Here is a 19,323-nt window from a genome sequence, read left to right as displayed (position 1 = left end):
GGATGCTTGATATAAATTGAGTAGACACCAAATCGTCCTTCAACTGCCCCAAAAGGTATCGCCTCTCCCTCTTATGATTTTTAGAATCATCACATGTCAAAATTGATGACCATAGGAGATGGTATGAGCAAAATCGTGGGGGTAAGGTTCTGCAACTGATATAATGACAGCACTATATATTTTGACTTGCCTCCACAAATAACAATAGGAATCGCCTATTGACCTCAAGAGAAATTGCTGTCCATTGTCATTCAAGGAATGCATACAAGCAACTCACAAATCTGAAAGTCTGAAGCAAACTACCATGAACTGATATGAAAAGTTTCCAGAAGCTCCATGTGAAAAGCTGAATGCTCCTCACTCACAAAGCAACCCTTCAAAGGATCTTTCACCCCCTCAGTTATGCGATCAATGGGAGTTGACGTTCCCAAGGATCCTAAGTCTGCAGACACCCTTTAGGTTCTACAAAACCCTTTTTAATTCTCCAATCTCAAAATCCAAGTCTGCCTTCCTTCTCTTACCCTCGTCTATTTAACCTTTTCCATAACTCGTCATGAGACACCTTCTAGAAGGGGTAGGTACAATATATTTATTTTTAATTAAGTGACTATTAATTAATATTTTATTTTTATTCTTTAGTCACTTATAATTAAATTAATTAAATATAAAGTCACTTTTTAATAAATAATTTATTTTAGTGACTTTATGAGAAATTAATTTAATTAATTTCTGCTTATAACGCCTATTAGCCTAAAGGCTAGTTAGGGACACTCAGATTCAGTAAGCCTTGATCTTCCACTGATTCTGCCAACAGAGTGCTAGCCACCTTCAGGTCATCTGCCAAGTGGTCAAACACCATCATGATTACCTGGCCTAACTTTGACTATAATCATAGATGTGTGGCTCATCAGGACTGAGACATTTCGTGGTTCTCGAATCATTGTATACAAAGGCAGAAATTTATTGTATACAAAGGCAGAAATTTATAGTAATCAAATAAGAAGTGATCTGGAGATGCTTTAGAGGGGCGTGCCACTTCTAAGGCGCTCTTTCCTAAATCGTTCCACCAACCTGAGTTAAATTTTTGATTCAAAAGAGCCAGGTGTGAACTACATCAATCTGGAATAAACAAAAGCTTGTAAGTGCTTATGATCTGCTATCAGAATTAATGTGTATTTATGGTAGTCCATGATCTAAACTGTACTCAAGAATTTGAAGACTGTGATGATGTCCATCAATGCTGATATTGAAGATTGTGACAACCAAGGTTTCTATTGTGGCATAGGAAAATAGTATTGAGGAAAACAATTTCTATATCTGCACATTAATTGTACTGGTTTATCTTTGAGGTATTGCATAACTTGCAAGGAAATTTGGTATTCTTTTTCCATCTTTTTGTTATTTATTAGAGCATATAAATTTTGCAATTTTAAGTGCAATATTTCAAAAATTGAAATTAGAAGAGATTTACTCCACCTATGATAAGGAAATGTTGGCTATTATGCATGTGTTGGAGAAGTTCATATAGCATTTAGTTTGTGGGAAATGTATTGTGAAAACTAATCATAACATCTTGAAATTCTTCTTGAGCCAATATGACTTGAATGATCACTAGCAAAAATACAAGCCTATGGATTTGACAGAGTACATGAAGGAGAAGAAAAAATATTGTTGCTGATGGTCTCTCTAGGAAGCAAACTCTATGCTTGCTTTCCACAATTTCAGCTGATTGGAAGGATTATTTTTTAGTGAAATATGCTAAAAACACATTTGCTACTAACATCCTTGATGAACTGGTAAAAAATGACAATTACATGGTGGCAGATGGATTTGTTTTGTATAGGAACTGAGTCTTCTTAGCTCTCGAGTCTAAGTTGAAGGAAAAGATATTAAGAGCAGTTCATGACATGCCATCAGCAGGGCATGTCAGATTTTTGAAGAGGTATATCTAGAGTTGGGAAAGATTCTTGTGGAAGGGCCTCCTGGAAGATCTTCTTAGGCATGCCAGAGAATGCACTACATTTGAGCAAAACATGGGAGACCAAGTTTTTCTAGTAGGATCACTTCAACCCTTGCCCATTCCAAGTTAGAAGTGGGTCAGCATATCCATGGATTTCATCATAGGTCTCCTAAGTGCATGGTAAGGATTGCATAAATGTTGTTTTAGACCAATTAACTAAATATGCACATTTCCTTGCCATCCAATTGGGATTCAAGGCTTCTCAAGTGGTAGATTTATTTTTTAGGTGTTTAAGTTGCATAGACTGCCTGAGACAATTAGCGACAGGGACATTAGATTTTTGAGTGCATTTTGGTGTGAATTATTCCACTTATCAAGCACAATGCTCACCCCTAGCACAAGTTATCACCCCTAAATAGATGGTCAAATATAAATCGTAAATAAATGGATTAAGGGGTTGTTGAGGAATTACATTTCAAAGCAATAGGCAACATGGGTTAGGTGGTTGCACTTGGGGGAGTATAGATCTTTTCATATGTCAATTGGTATGTTCCCTTTCAAAGCCTTATATGGGAATGACACATTAATTTTTGTTGATCTAATATTTGTGGATAGTAGGGTAACGACAATTGGTGATTTGATAAATCAAATTGAAGAGATGTTGAGGTTGCTTAAAGATCATCTACAACAAGCTCAACATTGACAAAAGTTTTATGCAAAACAACACTGTATGAAGAGATCTTTTGAGGTTAGGAACAATGTCTACTTGAGATTGAAGCCTTATATACAATCTTCCTCAAAAGAAGTAGAGATGACAAACTTTCCCTTAGAAGAAGTGGAATTTGGAAACTCAAATCCATATTCTATGAATCCTATAGGATTGCGAGGAGGATAGGCAAAGTGACCTGTACATCGGAGGTTTTAGAGAATAGTTGATTTTATAATGTTTTCATGTCTCTTCTTTGAAAGGGTCTCTTAGTCAAAATATCAAGCCTTCGACAAATCTATTGCACTTGGATGATGAGGGTAAGTTGATTTCATCTTCAAGTTTTTTTGTGCTTGCTTTTTGTCAGGGTTTGGGACTTTTCCATCTTGGCATACCTTGCCGCTAACCTTTCGCTTTTCCTTTCCGTTATTGGAGTTTTGGATTTTCCCATCGACATGCCTTTTCTTGAATTATCCTTACCTGTGGCATGCATTTTGTGGTATCCCCAATCCCCAAACAATGACATTCTTTCCTTTTTGTAATAATCTTCCATCTACCTCCATGCACAATATTGAATGCCATTAATGGCTTGTTTTGATGTCACAACTCTTTGAAAGGGGATTTTTCCACCTAGGCAAACATTGTTAATATTTTACAAAGTGAATTTAATTGTACTTGCTACATCAGTGTGGAACATGGGATGCTTCATTTATTGTGATGGTTGTAGCCCCTTGGTCATTGTGAATCTTTATTGTTGTTTTTGGGTGGGAACTCATTTTTGACAACAAATATCCATAATATCAAAAGGGTAGCCGTGTTCCTTGAATTATTATTGCTATCTACTTTGAAACCCTAGTGAATACTACTTAGAGCATGTGTTATTTAGGGTGTCATACCTGAGGGCAACAACATTTAGATTTGTAGCAAAAGAGGATGGAAACCCTTTGGTCTGCAAGATCAAGTAAGAAAACCCTTTTGACTTGGTGAGACGACTTCATTTGGAGGTTGAAAGAGGATTCCATGGTTGGGGATTTGACCTATGCTGCATCAAGTACCTTGGCAAAATGTTGTAAGAGAAATTGTAGGGTATTTTCAGTTGTTGCTACCATTGTACCAGCAGCTATCAATGTTGACATTGTTTGTTATTCTTGTCGTGTAATTACTTGTAACGTTTAGACTTTTTTTTGGCTTGAAGGTTTTTGTAAAGGTTTCTCTTTATTTTGTATAGTTTAGGTTATCAATGTTTTGTAAATTTGTGATTAATCAAGATTTTGTCACATTGGGTTCAATAGTAAAAGTTGAAGGTAAATCATTAAAGTTAAATATCAGGGTTTTAAAGGAGAAAAGTTTGGTGTTCACTATTTTGGGGTTAAATATTAAAATGCATTTTTTATAAACCCTAAAATCTTTTGTAGAGATACTACATTATCTTTGACAATGAGTCTAGTGAGTGATAGTTTGGTCCAAATAATCAAGAACCAAAACTTGGCTTCTGCATGTACCGACCTCATCAATAGAAAGGTCAACTTCTTGTGCCTCTCATTAAAGATTTGGTTGTGGGCTGAACATAGAGAAATAAAATTCTTAATTCCCATAATTAGTCAATGTTGCACCTATGCCTCATTTTGAATTTTGATGGTGCTTCCAAAGATAGGCCAAGAAATTATGGGATGGGTGGAGTTCTTACCAACTCTTCAAGCCATCTAATTGTTGCTTATATGAGATAAAATGGCAAAGAAGTTAACAATATGGTTGTGTTGCTAGCCCTTGTACCAGGCATGCACTTTTCTTTGAACTTGTCAATTGAGATTTGAGAATTATCATGCATGGGGGCTCTAGAGTTGTGCTTGTTTTACTTGGAATCAATCCAAGGAGAGCCCAATCAGTTGGCAAATGTAGGGGATCATTGCAAAACTTGTCAATTGGCCGCCCCTCTTGAGGATGATTGAAATAAGACACCAGTTTTTGTCTATAAATCGGGTGGCCAATTTTCTAGCAAACATTGCTACTACTTTCCTTTTGATGACATGGGCAGCAATCTCCTTAGGGAAAAATCTTACCTTCTCTTTGAGGCATCATGGTTGCTAGAATCAATTATGCATCAATATGATCCCTTAGCAATGCATAGCTTGTCAATAAGAATCGATGGAATTGACCGCATATCTACTCATGTTGACAATGTCTTCAATAGTATCAACAAATTGTTGATGTATAAAGGTAATCACCTAAAAATTAATTAATCATTGACTAATTGATAAATTATTAGGCCCCTTTTACTTTTCTCATTTAAGCTAAACTTAGGAGTGCTTCCTCTATTATTAGATTGAGCTTTTTTAGGTCATGTTGTCTCATTGCATATGTTGAGGACACTTTTCATATTCTAATCTAATCCTCACCTAGGGTTTGATCTATGGTTTTCTTTTATAAGCATTCATCATTCATCGTAATCATTCATTTGGTTATCGCTATTGAGCAAATCTATCTTGTCGTTATTTTGTTTGTAGGTGTTTATTGGAAGTTGTGGTATTTTTCTTGAGTGTCAATCTCTCTTTCTGATAAGTATTTTGCTTGTAGGTGCTTTTTGGGAGTTGTGGGGCTCAATTATCAGCTCCAAAACAAATTGCCTAAATGGGTTCAATCTTATGGTCACTTTTCTGCCACTACCTTATAGATCCCTTATCTCTCCATAGGGCATCTTCCATTGGCAGCAAGTAAATGTATAGTCACCTTCATACCACCAATGCTATTCTCATGCTTTCGAGTTTGATCTTGGATGGATCACTTTAAGTGCCTAGGTGGAGTTCACCTCACCTTATTGCCTATAGCTACCAACTTATCCATAGATGCCGCTATCAAAGCACACATGGACTTTCCTTGCTTTCAATGCAATGGATGCTCACTATAGAAAAACTTGTATATCGACATGCTAATTTTCATACTTAACCCAATGCATGCTTTCACTCTTGTTCCTAAACCCAAGCACACCTTCAAGATGTTATTGTACTTAAGGCACTTGCTACCCAAAATATCACAAACCCTACAATCTCTCACATTAGTGGTAATTGACAGGTTTCCAAGGTGAAAAATGTTGCCTACATTGAATGGCTTTAACAAGTAGAGTTGGTAGTTTGCTTTCATCACAATGATTTAAGTTTAACCTTTCATTGCCATGAATATGCATTATGGTGCAGCAGTAAGGACACAATGTGATCCAGGCATAGATGGCTAGGATCTCCCTTTTTGAGATTCTCCTCTACTCCACATTGCCATTTCATCATTCAGTTTTTAAGACTCTCTTGTTTGATGCAATTATGGATGAGTGCAATCAATTCGTATTTCAAGGCTAAAATGGATTGCATTAAGTCTGAACCTTACATGATGTGCTCACCACCTCACCAAAATATTCTCAGGGCACTGACATAGATCCAATCCTTCATTCACTACATTAGCAGTTAAGGAATATTACTTATTTAAATTCCTTGGAATTCTGAGATACTTCTGATTTGCTAGTACCCTTTGGAACACTCATATCAATAATCAAATGAGAGGAAGAAGATTGCTCAGGATAGTTAAAAGATCAATAAGTAGAGGTATGACAATGCTTGAACACAATTACAAGCTTTCCTCACTTATAAGTGGAAAAGGAAGAATTCTGTAATCATGGCTACCACCCATAATGACAAATCAAATTATTGATCTTAATGGAGTAGTTACATCATTCTGGCTAAGGAGGCAGAAGGTGATGAGGCTTCTCTTTGTTTGATTACTGATGAGAGCACTAAGGTACCACAAATCAACCTAATTTAGCTTCTATTAAAGATATAACTAATTACTCTTCTACCTTCATCTCAGTGCAATCCTGTCTTGTTTTTCAACTTCAAATTTCCAATAGGGTTCACTATACGGTTGAGCACTCGGATCTCCTTTTCATCCTCCAGCATTTTTCATGATGCTGAATATTCCATTCTAGCTTGGCAGTCAATTTCCACTCGTTGGAAAACCAAGCACTCTTGCTGAGGCATGCATCCCTATGCATTCCTTGGGTTGCCATGTAAGAGAGGGAAAACAACTTCCAAACTTCACAAAGTCCAAAAACTCATCCCTTCAGATTGCACTAGCAAACATCAATGATTCCCTTGTAGGAATGCCCTGGAAACACACATTGCCCAGGATGACAACTATCATCATCTCCTGAGCTTTCTTTTCAACAACCTCCAAGCAATCAAGGAGAATTAGAAGGCCATCGTCAACTATCTTTCCAAGCAAGATGATATCATCTATATGTTTATCAAAACATTCACAACTGCAATTAAGCAATTAAAAAGCAGCTTGGTGCCTGATCCTTCATGAAGAGAGGACACTTCATGATCTCATACCATTCATAAAAGCTTTGCAAACAAAATATCTCACCCTGCCAAGAATAGAAATTCCTCTAAGGATGCTACACAGCTAGAGGATTTAAATTTCCAAGGAGGAAACATGAATCAGGGCGACAAACACAATTCTTGGAACTATAATGGCTGCACTGGTTCCCGAGCCCAAGCTGGTAAAAGACATTGCATCGTCAACAGGATTCTTGGTTGAATTCTGCTATCTAATGTTGTTTAATTCTTCTATCTAGATTCTAAATGCATGTGTTTGAATTGTGTCAACTTCTGTTAGTTAATCTTTATGAATGTGTCTTCAAGTCTTGTTTATTCTTTGCTTCAAAATATATGGTCTTTTCAGGCTGATATTCTTTTGGTAATTTAATCTCTATTCTTTCCCTGTAATCTCCCTTCTGTTGCTATGGACACTGTCAAAGCTTTTGTAAGCTATACTTTTTATATTACTAATATAAACATAGGCTTTATTAAAAAATATAAAGCTTCTTGTATTCAATTAATCGGTAACACAAATATAAGTTCTCGATGAAAGTGCGATTCTGTATTGCCAAAACTTGGTAGTTGTCGTTGTGAATTAGCAACTTAGATTCACTTTTGATCAAAGATTATGAATATTTATGGACCTTGACCAAGTGACAGATGTTTTCTTAACCAAGAAGAAACGTGATGATACAGATGATGGTGTTGGCTGCTCATGTGGGAAGGATGCAATTGTATGTGGTGAAAATTGTGAATGCAGGTATATGTCATGAATGTCTTGTAGTTCTGTCAATAGTTTTAAATTATGGTTGATTCTGTAAAATTCCAAATATTGTAACAATCATTGGTACTGATATGCAGTCATCCTTGTGTTTCATGTTAAAATTGCTACCAGCTATTATATTAAGAGTTAATGCCCTGGTTTTCAAATATATATTTCTAGAATGAAATTAATAATTTAGATGAAGATATTGTTTCAGATAGGCAAAGCTGATATTTTTTAGGACTAATGCAAATAATTCCTTCTTAATAAAAATGATGAAGTGAAGATATTTAATGTTTTTTCCTATGCTCCACCAAGTTTCCGGGACAGGTATGGCAGAGGTCAGAGGGATGCATTTCACAGGTGGGTTTTTCCAAAGGTCTTTTTAAGGGGACGGCAGGGGATGGCTATTAAAAAAATAAGGAAAAATTTGAAATGTAAGGAAATTTCAAATATTCATATGATAACATTGATCAGGCATTCATTATAGACATTATAGAACCTTTGTGAGTATGGGTAATCGAATAGGAATTATGATGTTCTTTATATATACATATGAGCATGAGTTAATAAAGACATGCCTGATTGTTGTGTATATTTAGGTGAGGGATTTATTAGTGAAGTTTTCCTAAGCTTTCAAGACTACATGTTCTCTTGTCAAACTCATTAATAAAGAGAAACAGTTAAGTAAAAAGATAACTGGTTATGTTCCAGTTTGACCTCAGCTGTGATACTAATAGATGGGATTGTTCTATTAATTGTCTCTGCAAGGCACGATTGATATGTTTTTGCATTATGAAAGTGGCAGTTCCTGCCACTATGACTTAATTCATTTTCAGTAGTATAATGATTGGAGCGTGCCACCTTTGTCTGTGGCAGTCCTTTCACACTGAATAGGTTGTTCAACGTATGAAACAAGATAAACCTAGACTGTGACTTTGACTGTGAAGATGCAGAGATATGTAATAGGGGATATGCATTTTTTATGAAACAAGATAAACCTAGACTGTGACTTTGACGGTAAAGATGCAGAGGTATGCAATAGGGGATATGCTATTTTAGATTTTGTGATCATTGGCCTATTACTTGGTCAGGCTTTAGTTTGGTGGAGGTTTGGAGGCCATGCCCCCAGCAAGGTCGAAGGGAGTGCACCTTGTGGGCTATGGGGGCAGCACTCCCAGCAGCCTTGAGGGGTAGCATGCTATTTTCACATTTTTTTGTAAATATTAGATGGGCATGTCATAAACCAAATAGGCATTGAAAGGCTGTAAGTTTAAGAAAAAGAAAGTAGGCATCCCCTAAAGAAAATTGTTTGTATCAAGCATGTTTCTGATTTTTTTAGCAAAATAGTGGACAGGATGGGGATGTTTCCTACCTGTGCCCCCATACTTGAAAGTTGAAACACCTCCTATAGGGGACGGTCATATTTAGCAGGGGAGGCGTCCTTGGGGAACATTGGTTTTTTCAATATTCAATGATTGATGTCAATTGAATATGCTAATGGATGTTGAAAAGCTTATGAATACTTCGAAAATTACTTAGTAGCTTTCTAAGTCTACCGGAAGATTTTATGGTTGTTTTCCTTATAATAGCTAACTGTTTTTATTAGTGCGTTTTGCATCCCCATCTTGAAAGTTTTCTAGCATTTTTATGTCATCTTTCCGTCTGTCTTATTTGGAAGAAGAAACATTGATAGATAGTTATTTACTAGGTTTTTCTCACGAGTGTGAATTTCATGACACCTTAAACATTTTGAAGAGTTTTAACTTTCCCACATGAAAAAAATGTTTAGCAGATACCAAAATTATTATTGACGCTCTGTTTGTGTAATTTTACTGAAAAATTACATCCAGAAAGGATAAGGCTTGGCTGAAGGATATCTGACCAAACATTCTCTTTTGCTGTATCTACACTGTTGTTTCTTCCTCCTTTGCAGGGCCTGTTTTTGTTGAATTCTTTATCATCTGTTAAAGATGATTTTTTTTTGTGTTTAGACTGTTTAAGAAACACAGAATTTATTCGTCAGTTAGCTGCTTAATATTATTTTATCTTTTATGCTGTTTGATATTAGACACACTATCAATTATGGAAATCTTTTTGTCATCTCATTTCAATTGAATATAGAAATGGTTTGCTTGTGTAATGCCTATGGTTTTTCTATGGCATTAAGTTGTGAAGTTGTATGAATTGCAGAGTGCAGTCAATGAGTTGTTCAAAGGCATGTCGGTGTTCGGAAGTAGAACTGTGCACAAACAAGCCTTTCCGTAAAGAGAAGAGGATCAAAATTATTAAGGTACAGACTAATCTTTGTAAAAGAAATGGTGGAGAGTTTCCTTATTTCTTATGCTCTTGAAGTCTTACTGTTTTTACCTTATCTTTATTTTAGATTTTTAATTGAAATCATACATTACATTCACATGGATAGAATTCATTATATAGTTCAATAATTCTATGTCTAGTCTTATTGTGCTATTTTATTATCATAGATTGAACTGAGCTCCAATGAAGCTGCTGTTATGCTTCTATAAACCTTTTTTTTTTGGTGTAAATTGTCTTAACAAAATGCAAATATCTCAGAAAAGGGAGGAACTAACTTTGGGATGGTGATGACTGGGTAAGAGCCTATTCATTCTTCTTACTGTTGTTCAGAGGTTGTTGGCCAGAGTCTTCATTTGGTTGGTATGGGAAGGATTATGAATCAGCTTCCCTTGGCCTTATGGAAGGTAGTCTTTTATGAGGTTTGTACAAGTGCCTCTGACAAAAGGATTATGGCATTTAGTTAATGAAATTTTGAGTGAAATCAATTCTGATTTGTTGTCTATATTTAGTATTATAATATTATCAAGGGATGTATCTTATAAATATGATGTGAATGATGTTACCTTAAAATTATTTTTCTTGAAGGTGTAGAACTTTTTTGGGTGTCAGCTGAAAGGTAGGAAGAACCGGATCATGTTAATGTCCATGAATGACCAAAGCTTGTCATTGGGATTGCAAATTTATAACTTTATGATAGTACTAGCAAGAGGGTCTAAAGAAGAATAGCAAAACATTGAGAAATTTAAATTGTCACATACCAATCCTGAAAAGATTTAAAAAAAATGTCATGAAAGCATGGAATATTTAAGAAAAGAGATTAGCTTAAAACAAACCACACAGAGTTTCCTCAAAATAGTAAACTATTGGTAAAAACTACAAACTATGAAATTGTAGCAGAATACGTGTGAGATCCATACTAAAGGTGTTTGGCTCTTCATTTTTGGGCAGTACTCACTTTTAGACATCATCTTCTGTGCAGGTGTGTCAGGACTGCTAGATTGGCTCTTTCCTCCTTATAGTCTATTTCAATCATTGGAGCTATCAAGTACCCACTGGATACTAAAGTTGCTAGTACTAATGGTTATAGATTTGTGAGTGGACGTTGTTTATTGAAAGTGCCCACCAGGGCATCTCAAACTTCTTATTCTTGCATCATTAGAAAATTAGATACCTCTCTTTTCACACAACAGACTCCAGGGGTAGTAAATTGCCAAATTTCTCTCTGCTTCTAGGGGATAGTCAATTGTGGATGTTAGGAGAGGCACTGAGAGAAGTATCTTTCTTCCTTGGATTCTGAATTTGAGCTTTATTAGTGTAAGTGATCCCAGGATAATAAATGATATTCTATTTGCCCTTTTATGGTGATTAATCGGGATGCTCTCTCAACTGTAATGGGGGCTAGAGCTTTTTTCCTTATGAGCTTGTTCTCTTGGCTATCTTGGCGTATTTTTGACACATTATTTCTCTTACAGTATTGATTGTCTTCTACTATTTTTTTATTTAACGTGTAGAGTTTTTCCTATTTGGGTTTAACAACAGCTTATCTGGCTCTTTTGATTTTCTACATCTTTTTTGAGATTCTTTATTTTTAATTGTTGGTGTTCTCTTTTAGTACTTATGTTTAGCTATTATAACTGGCACTTTTGATTCCAATTAAGCTTTGCTGATTTCTGGATATGAGGATAATTTTACTCTTTCTAAGCCAGAAACCCACTTCAGAAAAAAAAAAGTGGAAATGATATGATTAACTGCAGAGAATGCCACTGAGCTTATTGGCTGGTTGTACAAGATGGAAACAATAAGAGAGGTTGATTGGTGAGTTACAAGTTAAAGGTTTAGGTTGAAGTGAGGCTCATTATTCTTTTCAAGTTTTAAATGGCAGTAATAAATGGTAGTTGCATTCATTACAATTGCGAAGTGTACAAATCTTGTTACTTGATATGCAAAAGGCAACTAGCTGGATCTTCTTACACTTTTGACACTTATTGCCTTTTTTGTCATTTGAGTTGCTCCTCCTTACAACTATGACAATTATAATAACTAGAAGTGTCTAAGGGTGACCCAACTACCTCTCTATGTCAGTATGTTACAACTTAGTTCTATATGCATTCACACAAGGGCTTTTTAAATTAACAAATTTAAGTTTTGGAATTTAATCAGTGTAACAGCAATAAGTATATCATGATTCAGATTCATAGTTAATGATATAACAGTTAACACTTACAGTAATAATTTGGATTTCTGATTTCATTGTTCAAAAGAATCTCAAACTTCAAAATTCTTGATACGGTATTAGAGTCAGTTAGTATTGTCAATTACAAAAGAGATTAAATGTGCATTTGCCATGGTCTGGTACACTCTGGTATCATTGAGAAGTACAAACAAACAATTTCTTTCTGGAATGTGGTTGGCGTTCAGGCTTCTGCAGACATCTTACAACATCATTTTCATTGTCATGTTATATTGCTACTGTTATACTTCTGTTGGCCCTCAGACGGCTGTCCCATTGTCCCTATCTTGGAAATGCTGTGGAACATAGATTTTTTGTCTTTTATATTTTAATTTCGCATCTGTTTTGATTGTTTGCAATTTGAATTTTGGACATTTTTTTTAGCATTAAGTAAATCTGCAGTAGGAGATTTTTTATTACATTGTCCGTAGTGTTTAACTGTGGGTTTTATATACTTCCAGACCAAGTCTTGTGGATGGGGAGCAGAAGCTGCAGAAGTGATAAAAAAGGGAGAATTTGTGATTGAATATGTTGGGGAAGGTAATCCAACTTGATGTTCAACTTCAAACCATTCCATTATTTTTACAATATTTGGTTTATGAGTGATGCACTTTTTTTGGTGTTTATATTTTTTCTTTAAAACCAAATTGGATGCATGCTACACATTAATAAATTAGAAGTCCAATAAATACACATACAAACACGGTTACTTGGTCGTCTAAAATGTCAAATCTGAGCATGTATGTGATCTACAAGAAGTTGATACATTTCAACTAACCACCACTACTTTATGTTTATTATCTTGTTTATTATTACCTTGTCAAAGATACAAGTGTAATTGCATGACTAGGTTCGGAGCTTAAAATAGCCTATGAAAGACAAATTTGATGTAAGAAGGGAGTATGCATAGGCAATCACTTCTAAACAACAGCCTTTACCATTTTTAATCCTATGAAAAACTGGTTACTCTTGGAAAGAATTGCCAATCATAATGTTTCTCATAGAGATTGAGAAAAACGATTTAATATGTAGGTTTAGGTTGTTTTGGTGGTTAGGAGGTTGGTGAATACTCCAAGTTGGCATTAGCAAATTCACTAGCCAAAAGAAAAGAAAAACGATCAGCTCATCAAGAATTGGCTACTCTTGCTTCATAACATCTCATGAAAATTTGAAAATTGTTATGTTTGAGTAGGCTCCTAAGGAGGTGAAAGATGATTCGCCACCACTTCCAAAATGAGATATGAATGAGCATAATTGCAGCTCAACAAGGTATGCAAATAGAAATTCTTCCAATATTTGCTTCCCTTGCTAGAAGAAGGGCCATATAGCACATGAATGTTGGTATTGTCATCCATAATTGTTTTGTGGGAAGATCAATCATTGTGCAGAAATATGCTGGAAGGAGGAGTCCATCACAAGGTAGCCCAGGCACTTAATGAGGAAGGTTCGAAACTTGTACCACCCTCATATGAGCTAAAAGAGCAAGTGAATTTCCAAGTAGTCTAGACACCCACAGAAAGAAAGGCAGAAGATGGTTAAGCCAAGCTGTCCAAATATAAAGCCACAAAGGGGAAGTCCATAGAGGTACCCCTATTTCAAGCCCAAGGAGGTAGACATGAAAAGACGTCAGTTTTAGTTTCTTTGACACTACCAGATGGCTGTTTCAGATTTTGAACAGAACACACGGTTGGAAACAGTTGAATGGATCAGTTTTGGCCATGACTGATATTGTCATAGTAATTTGAGGGTTGAATTTGTCAGGCTGTCAATTATCAGACTGCAGAGTGCATAGGATAGAACTTCATTTGTTTCTTACTGCAGGATAGTAGAGAGATTGGTATCTCATTTTTCGTCAGGCCAAGTGTTGGATTCTTGTTTTGCGATTTGTGGTTGTATGCTTTTAAAGGACCAAAAGCCTTCTAATTGGGGAGGTATGACCAAAAATGTTTGGATAAGCACTTAAATTTAGTTTGTTGAGAGATCAGTCATACTGTGAGTGGATGGCTAAGTAAAGTTAGATGAGGATGAGTTGAAGAAGAGTAAGACATGTTACAGGTGATGATTCGATCACACTTGAACTCATGCTAACTCTTGATAATGTGAATAGGATACAGGTGATGGTTTTGGTTGTGGATAAATTAGTCCTATATAGGACAAAATAGCAAAACTGAAGACTAATCTGGGAAGTTGAATCAGTTCTCCATCTTTTCACATGAGAGAGATTCAATTATCTCTTGTTGAGTCATGTACTCTAGCACAAGTACACCTCTTGGTTAATGCTAGAAGACAGAGATATTGGGTGATACATTCTGGCTTAGCTAATAGGAGATGTAGTAGTATACTTGGAAAATGCATTCCAAACTGAGTCTTGGGTTTAATAAAAATTGATGCTGGTTGTCCATTTCCATGTTTCTTGAGATTTTAAGTTTATATGTGGAGAGAATCTATTAAACAGATGCAAGTATGAGAGTGCTCAAGTGATGTTCTTGGTGGCTGTAAGGAAGGGAGCAGCTTGTAAATATTTTTGACAGTGGATTGCTGGTGGAGTTTTCTTCCACATTGGGTTTTTTGGGGTAAATCACTTGTGTCATCTTTGCTTATGTTGTTATTTTCTTTCACTAGCATAAGCTAATTTATTTGCAATGTTTCTATGGTTCAAGTAAATGTGAGCATGTGCATCCTGCATCCTCCATTTAGTGATGCATGATGTATAGAAATCATTTTTGTTGTTCAATTGAACACTGCACTTCTGATCAAGTGATCGTTGAGTGCAACATTCATATTGATGAATTGTGCAATAGGACATTCACACTGATTAGCAATCAGTCTAGGCTGTGACTAAATCATGACCTTTACCTTTATCTCTAAATGCAATTGTATTATCTCATATTCTAGTTGGTAGTGGTTTAGAAGTAATTTTTTAATTAAAATTAGGAATGCTCGACAAGTGTATGGTTTCTCTTTCTAGATAGAAATGCAGTTGCATGTATCTTCAATAGCAGGGTTTGTTTAACAAAACAAATTGAAAAGTGGAATTCATATTATTTTTTGTTTTTGCAATCTCTGTCAGGCAGCAGGCCAACTTTTAGCACAATTGAGGAATTATTGCTTTGTGCTAATTGATTTCCTCTGTACTTTTTCTGTTTGAGATTATTGATTTGATCTGTAATGCGCTATATTTTTTGGCAGAAAAAAATGTCCAATTGAAAAATTTAACATGTGGATTTGATCTTTTCTTTTTATCAAGTGATAACCAAAAATTCTGCAGTGGACCTTGGTGTTGCTGGTCTTTATTCATCATATCTTAGTTTCCATCCTCTTGTAGATTTTCATTCATTAAATACGAAATGGAACTGCTGATTTCTCTTTTTATAATTAATTCTATGTACATTTGACCCTTATGGCTACAGTAATAAAAATTAGAGATGTGTGTGTAACTTATCATCTTCTTCCACTTTATTTAACGATTTGATATTGTGTTTCCAGTTATAAATGATGCATTATGTGAAGAAAGGCTTTGGGAAATGAAGCACAGAGGTGTTCACAATTTTTACATGTGTGAAATTGGCAAGGACTTCATAATCGACGCTACATTCAAGGGAAACCAATCTCGCTTTTTGAACCATAGTTGTGATCCAAATTGTAAACTTGAAAAATGGTTTGTTGTTTACTTCGCAAAATCTTAAAACCAACTATGAACTCAATTTGATAGAGAAGATTTGAGTTTTTTATTCTTTTTTTGCCTTCCATATAGTTTAATAGCATCTGCATGACATCTGTCTTGGATAATTCATTACTAGTTATTTCAGTCTCTGTGGCTAGGGTGGTGAGATACTAACTGATAATAATCGTATGCATGATTGCAGGCGTGTCATATATACAAGTACATTATGTGCACATACTTAAATATACCTTAAATTTACATGAAACATTAAACTAATGCATAGCAGTTTCTTTACCGAGCCAGCTGGATTACTGTGCAAGACAGGATGTTGATTTTATGTTCTTTCTGAAAACAGGAGGGTTGATGGAGAGACTAGAGTTGGTATTTTTGCAGCACAAGATATAAGGGTTGGTGAGTCACTAACATATGATTACAGGTATGCAACTCAAGGAAAAATCTGGTAATTGAGTGGTACATTATGTCTGCTGGATACTTGTTCTTTTCATTTTATTGTGAAACTAATGAATTTAATACTTATTGAATGAATCACTCAAATCTGTCATATCAAAATATATCACCAGAATATACTGAACATTCAATTATGATAAATGTACTAAACATATACACTGATGAAGCCTAATCTGCGTATGTGTCTGCAGGTTCACATATGTGGTGCTTGACCTGCTTTGTTATTATGAAAAATTACGTCCATAAACTATTACTACAGTTTTTAATACTTTAATATCATTTTTCTTTAATCAGGTGCATGTTAATATTCATTAACCATCTTTCATGAGTAGTTGTTGACAAGAATCTTATGGAGGTTGTCAATACATCTAACTTCTAAGTACAGCTTTTGAAAGTATAGCTGTGAATCACTTAAGCCAACTTATAATATCAGTATCTCTTGAATTTACATAGATCTAATGCTTCACCTCAATGCTTGTATAACTGCATCATAGGGTGCTGATTTACAATATGTCTGAAATTTGGCTCCATTTATGGCACTTAACTCTTTTTACTTGAGCTCAAGCTATGAAATCAAGGTTGACTCATTGAATCTAATAAATTTTGACAAGTCTCATTTGGTGTTGGACTTGTCCTAAAACTATCTAAGTAAGGCTATAGTTGGATGACTTGGATTTCGGCAGTCCAAATTTTTGATTGGGACTCGAGAATAGGCCAAAAAAAAAACATAATTACACCATAAAACCAGATTTTAATGTGTTCAGAGAAACACATGAGTCTATCCTAATTATCAATTTGTCCTAATTCAAAGATTACATATCATGCCCCGTAAATGCTCAAAATTTGAAATTTCAAAGTTCAAAAGTTAAATAACACATTGTATTACTACAAAATTATAAATAATGATTCTGTTGACAATGGACATGTTATAAATAGCCTAGCACAATCTACATTCTGCTCTTCCCACTCCTATCATAACTTTCAAGCCTCGAAGTAGAAGGTAGGTTGATATCAACATGAGAACTAATTGTTTCCTCAAATATGTCTTCATCTTCCTCCTCTGCATACACCTCTGTTGCTGATGCTGCTGTTGCTCTCTACAATTCAACGAGATCTTCGTTAGTGAACTTGATACCATTATATGCTTCTTTGACTCTGGCAATTCAATGAACAAATGAATCAATGTTTTTGATATTAAAAAGCAGAAAAACTAGGGTGCTGGCCCTTTACACAAACAGCCCACTGGTAGCATTAACAGTAACAACACTCTATCCGCATACTAACAGCAACATACTTATAGTAAGACAGAAAAACTTAAAAATATTAGCAGTAGTAATAAAATGATACCGAGTCTTAGATTTAGCAGAGAACAACAAAAGTCTGAACTAGAACTAGCCAAAACAAACTACTTGAGCACATTGCTCCAGTCTTCAGTAAGGAACTTTAAAGTTCCTTGTAATTTCCTTCAGTGTCAGCATCCTTGCCTAGAACCTTTTTCTACATGAGACACATAGAGTTAGCCGAACTGTGCATGACTCGTAGGCTGAATTTGGAGACACTAACCATTTTCTGTTCAATCTCCAACACCTTTTTCAGGGCTTCCAATTCTTCCATTGTGGTCTTGCAAATGACATAGTTACTTGCACTGTCACCTTTGTTGTCCATCTTTTCTGGCATCTATTCATGGGTCAAGTCCAAAGCTTCATTTTTGCCACTCAGTATAGAGGTCTTGCTAGTAGATTTAGCCGAACTTTCAGCTTTCCGTTGCCACATCTTTCTCATTGTTCGCCGCTTCCTCACTTTCAGCAGTGTCGTCCTCAAATTCTGCCTCATAGCCCACCAATTTCTGCTCACCAGCTTTACCCATTGAGTGCCTAGCCAGCCTGTTGGAGTTGCTATGGTTGGCACTTCCACTCTTGCTCACATCCTCCCTAGCCTCCATTTCCACCTCACTGTCAACCTCTGTAATGTCCCTCTTTGGGATTTTCCTTAATTTAAACCTGAGAAAACAATTCCAACTTAAGGTGATAACTATAATATATATATAAATATAATTTTATCAAATATGAGAACATTTTATTATAATATTTGACTTAAAATTTCTAAGAATAGTATGAAAGATAGAACTTATCTTTACAATCGTTGCTATCAATCTACCAATCTGGTATAGGTTTGCAATACTACTCTCGTCTTAAATTTTGCTATAGTGGAGCTCTTTATTTTTACCCTTAAAACTGTCCAAATTCTCTTCATGAATCTGATACGAAGTTCTTCGTATATCTTCTTTGGCATATTAGATATATCTTCTTTGGCATATGAGATATATCTTCTTTCTTACTTCCCCCCTCCATCATTCATTACCACTGATATCTTATACTTAATCGAACAGCTGTAATCTTTTTTCAAAGAATGCGTCTCTTTATTACAGATGCAACTCCCCATTGTATTTTAACAAATTACACCCCTTCATTTTTAATCATTCCATATTCTTATTAAGGTTTTGTTAATATTTTAATTTATTTTCTTTGGATCGCACTCTCTCAAAGATAACACAGATTGCACCACTTCATAAGACGTATCTTTCTCACCCATACGCTGTCCAAGGTATCATTCTCATAAAATTTGAGACGTAATTATTGATAAATGTAATGTCCCCTACTTGGTTCATCAATATTATGTCAACCTGAATGTGGTCGCTTAGGGGTGATTAATATTATAACTGGTTACTCGGTCAGGCTATTGACTCTCTAAATATGTTGTACGCAGTTGCCTGTGCAATTCGGTCAAGCTATTGACTCTCTATGTAGAGCATACCACCTAGAACAAGGATAGTACTGCCAGTATTTAAT

The 19,323-nt window shown here is 35.4% G+C and overlaps 1 protein-coding gene across 4 annotated transcripts in view; it reads left to right on the top strand.

Annotated features, from left to right (window-relative positions):
* LOC131041790 (uncharacterized) overlaps positions 1-19,323 on the top strand; it is a 108,963-nt gene that overhangs the window by 74,660 nt on the left and 14,980 nt on the right. For 2 of the 4 annotated variants that reach the window (XM_057974999.2, XM_057974998.2), the window contains 5 exons: positions 7,691-7,790; positions 9,987-10,086; positions 12,804-12,882; positions 15,829-16,000; positions 16,362-16,442. In XM_057974999.2, coding sequence (XP_057830982.2) covers positions 7,691-7,790; positions 9,987-10,086; positions 12,804-12,882; positions 15,829-16,000; positions 16,362-16,442 — 532 coding nt within the window. Of the gene's footprint in view, positions 1-7,690; positions 7,791-9,986; positions 10,087-12,803; positions 12,883-15,828; positions 16,001-16,361; positions 16,443-19,323 lie in introns of those variants that run through there. The other 2 variants (XM_057975000.2, XM_057975001.2) reach the window with 2 other exon arrangements.

This window comes from Cryptomeria japonica, chromosome 3, assembly GCF_030272615.1.
Source record: "Cryptomeria japonica chromosome 3, Sugi_1.0, whole genome shotgun sequence".
NCBI lineage: Eukaryota > Viridiplantae > Streptophyta > Pinopsida > Cupressales > Cupressaceae > Cryptomeria > Cryptomeria japonica.
Note: the sequence above shows the minus strand (reverse complement) of the source record. Positions and strands in the feature narration are given on the sequence as shown.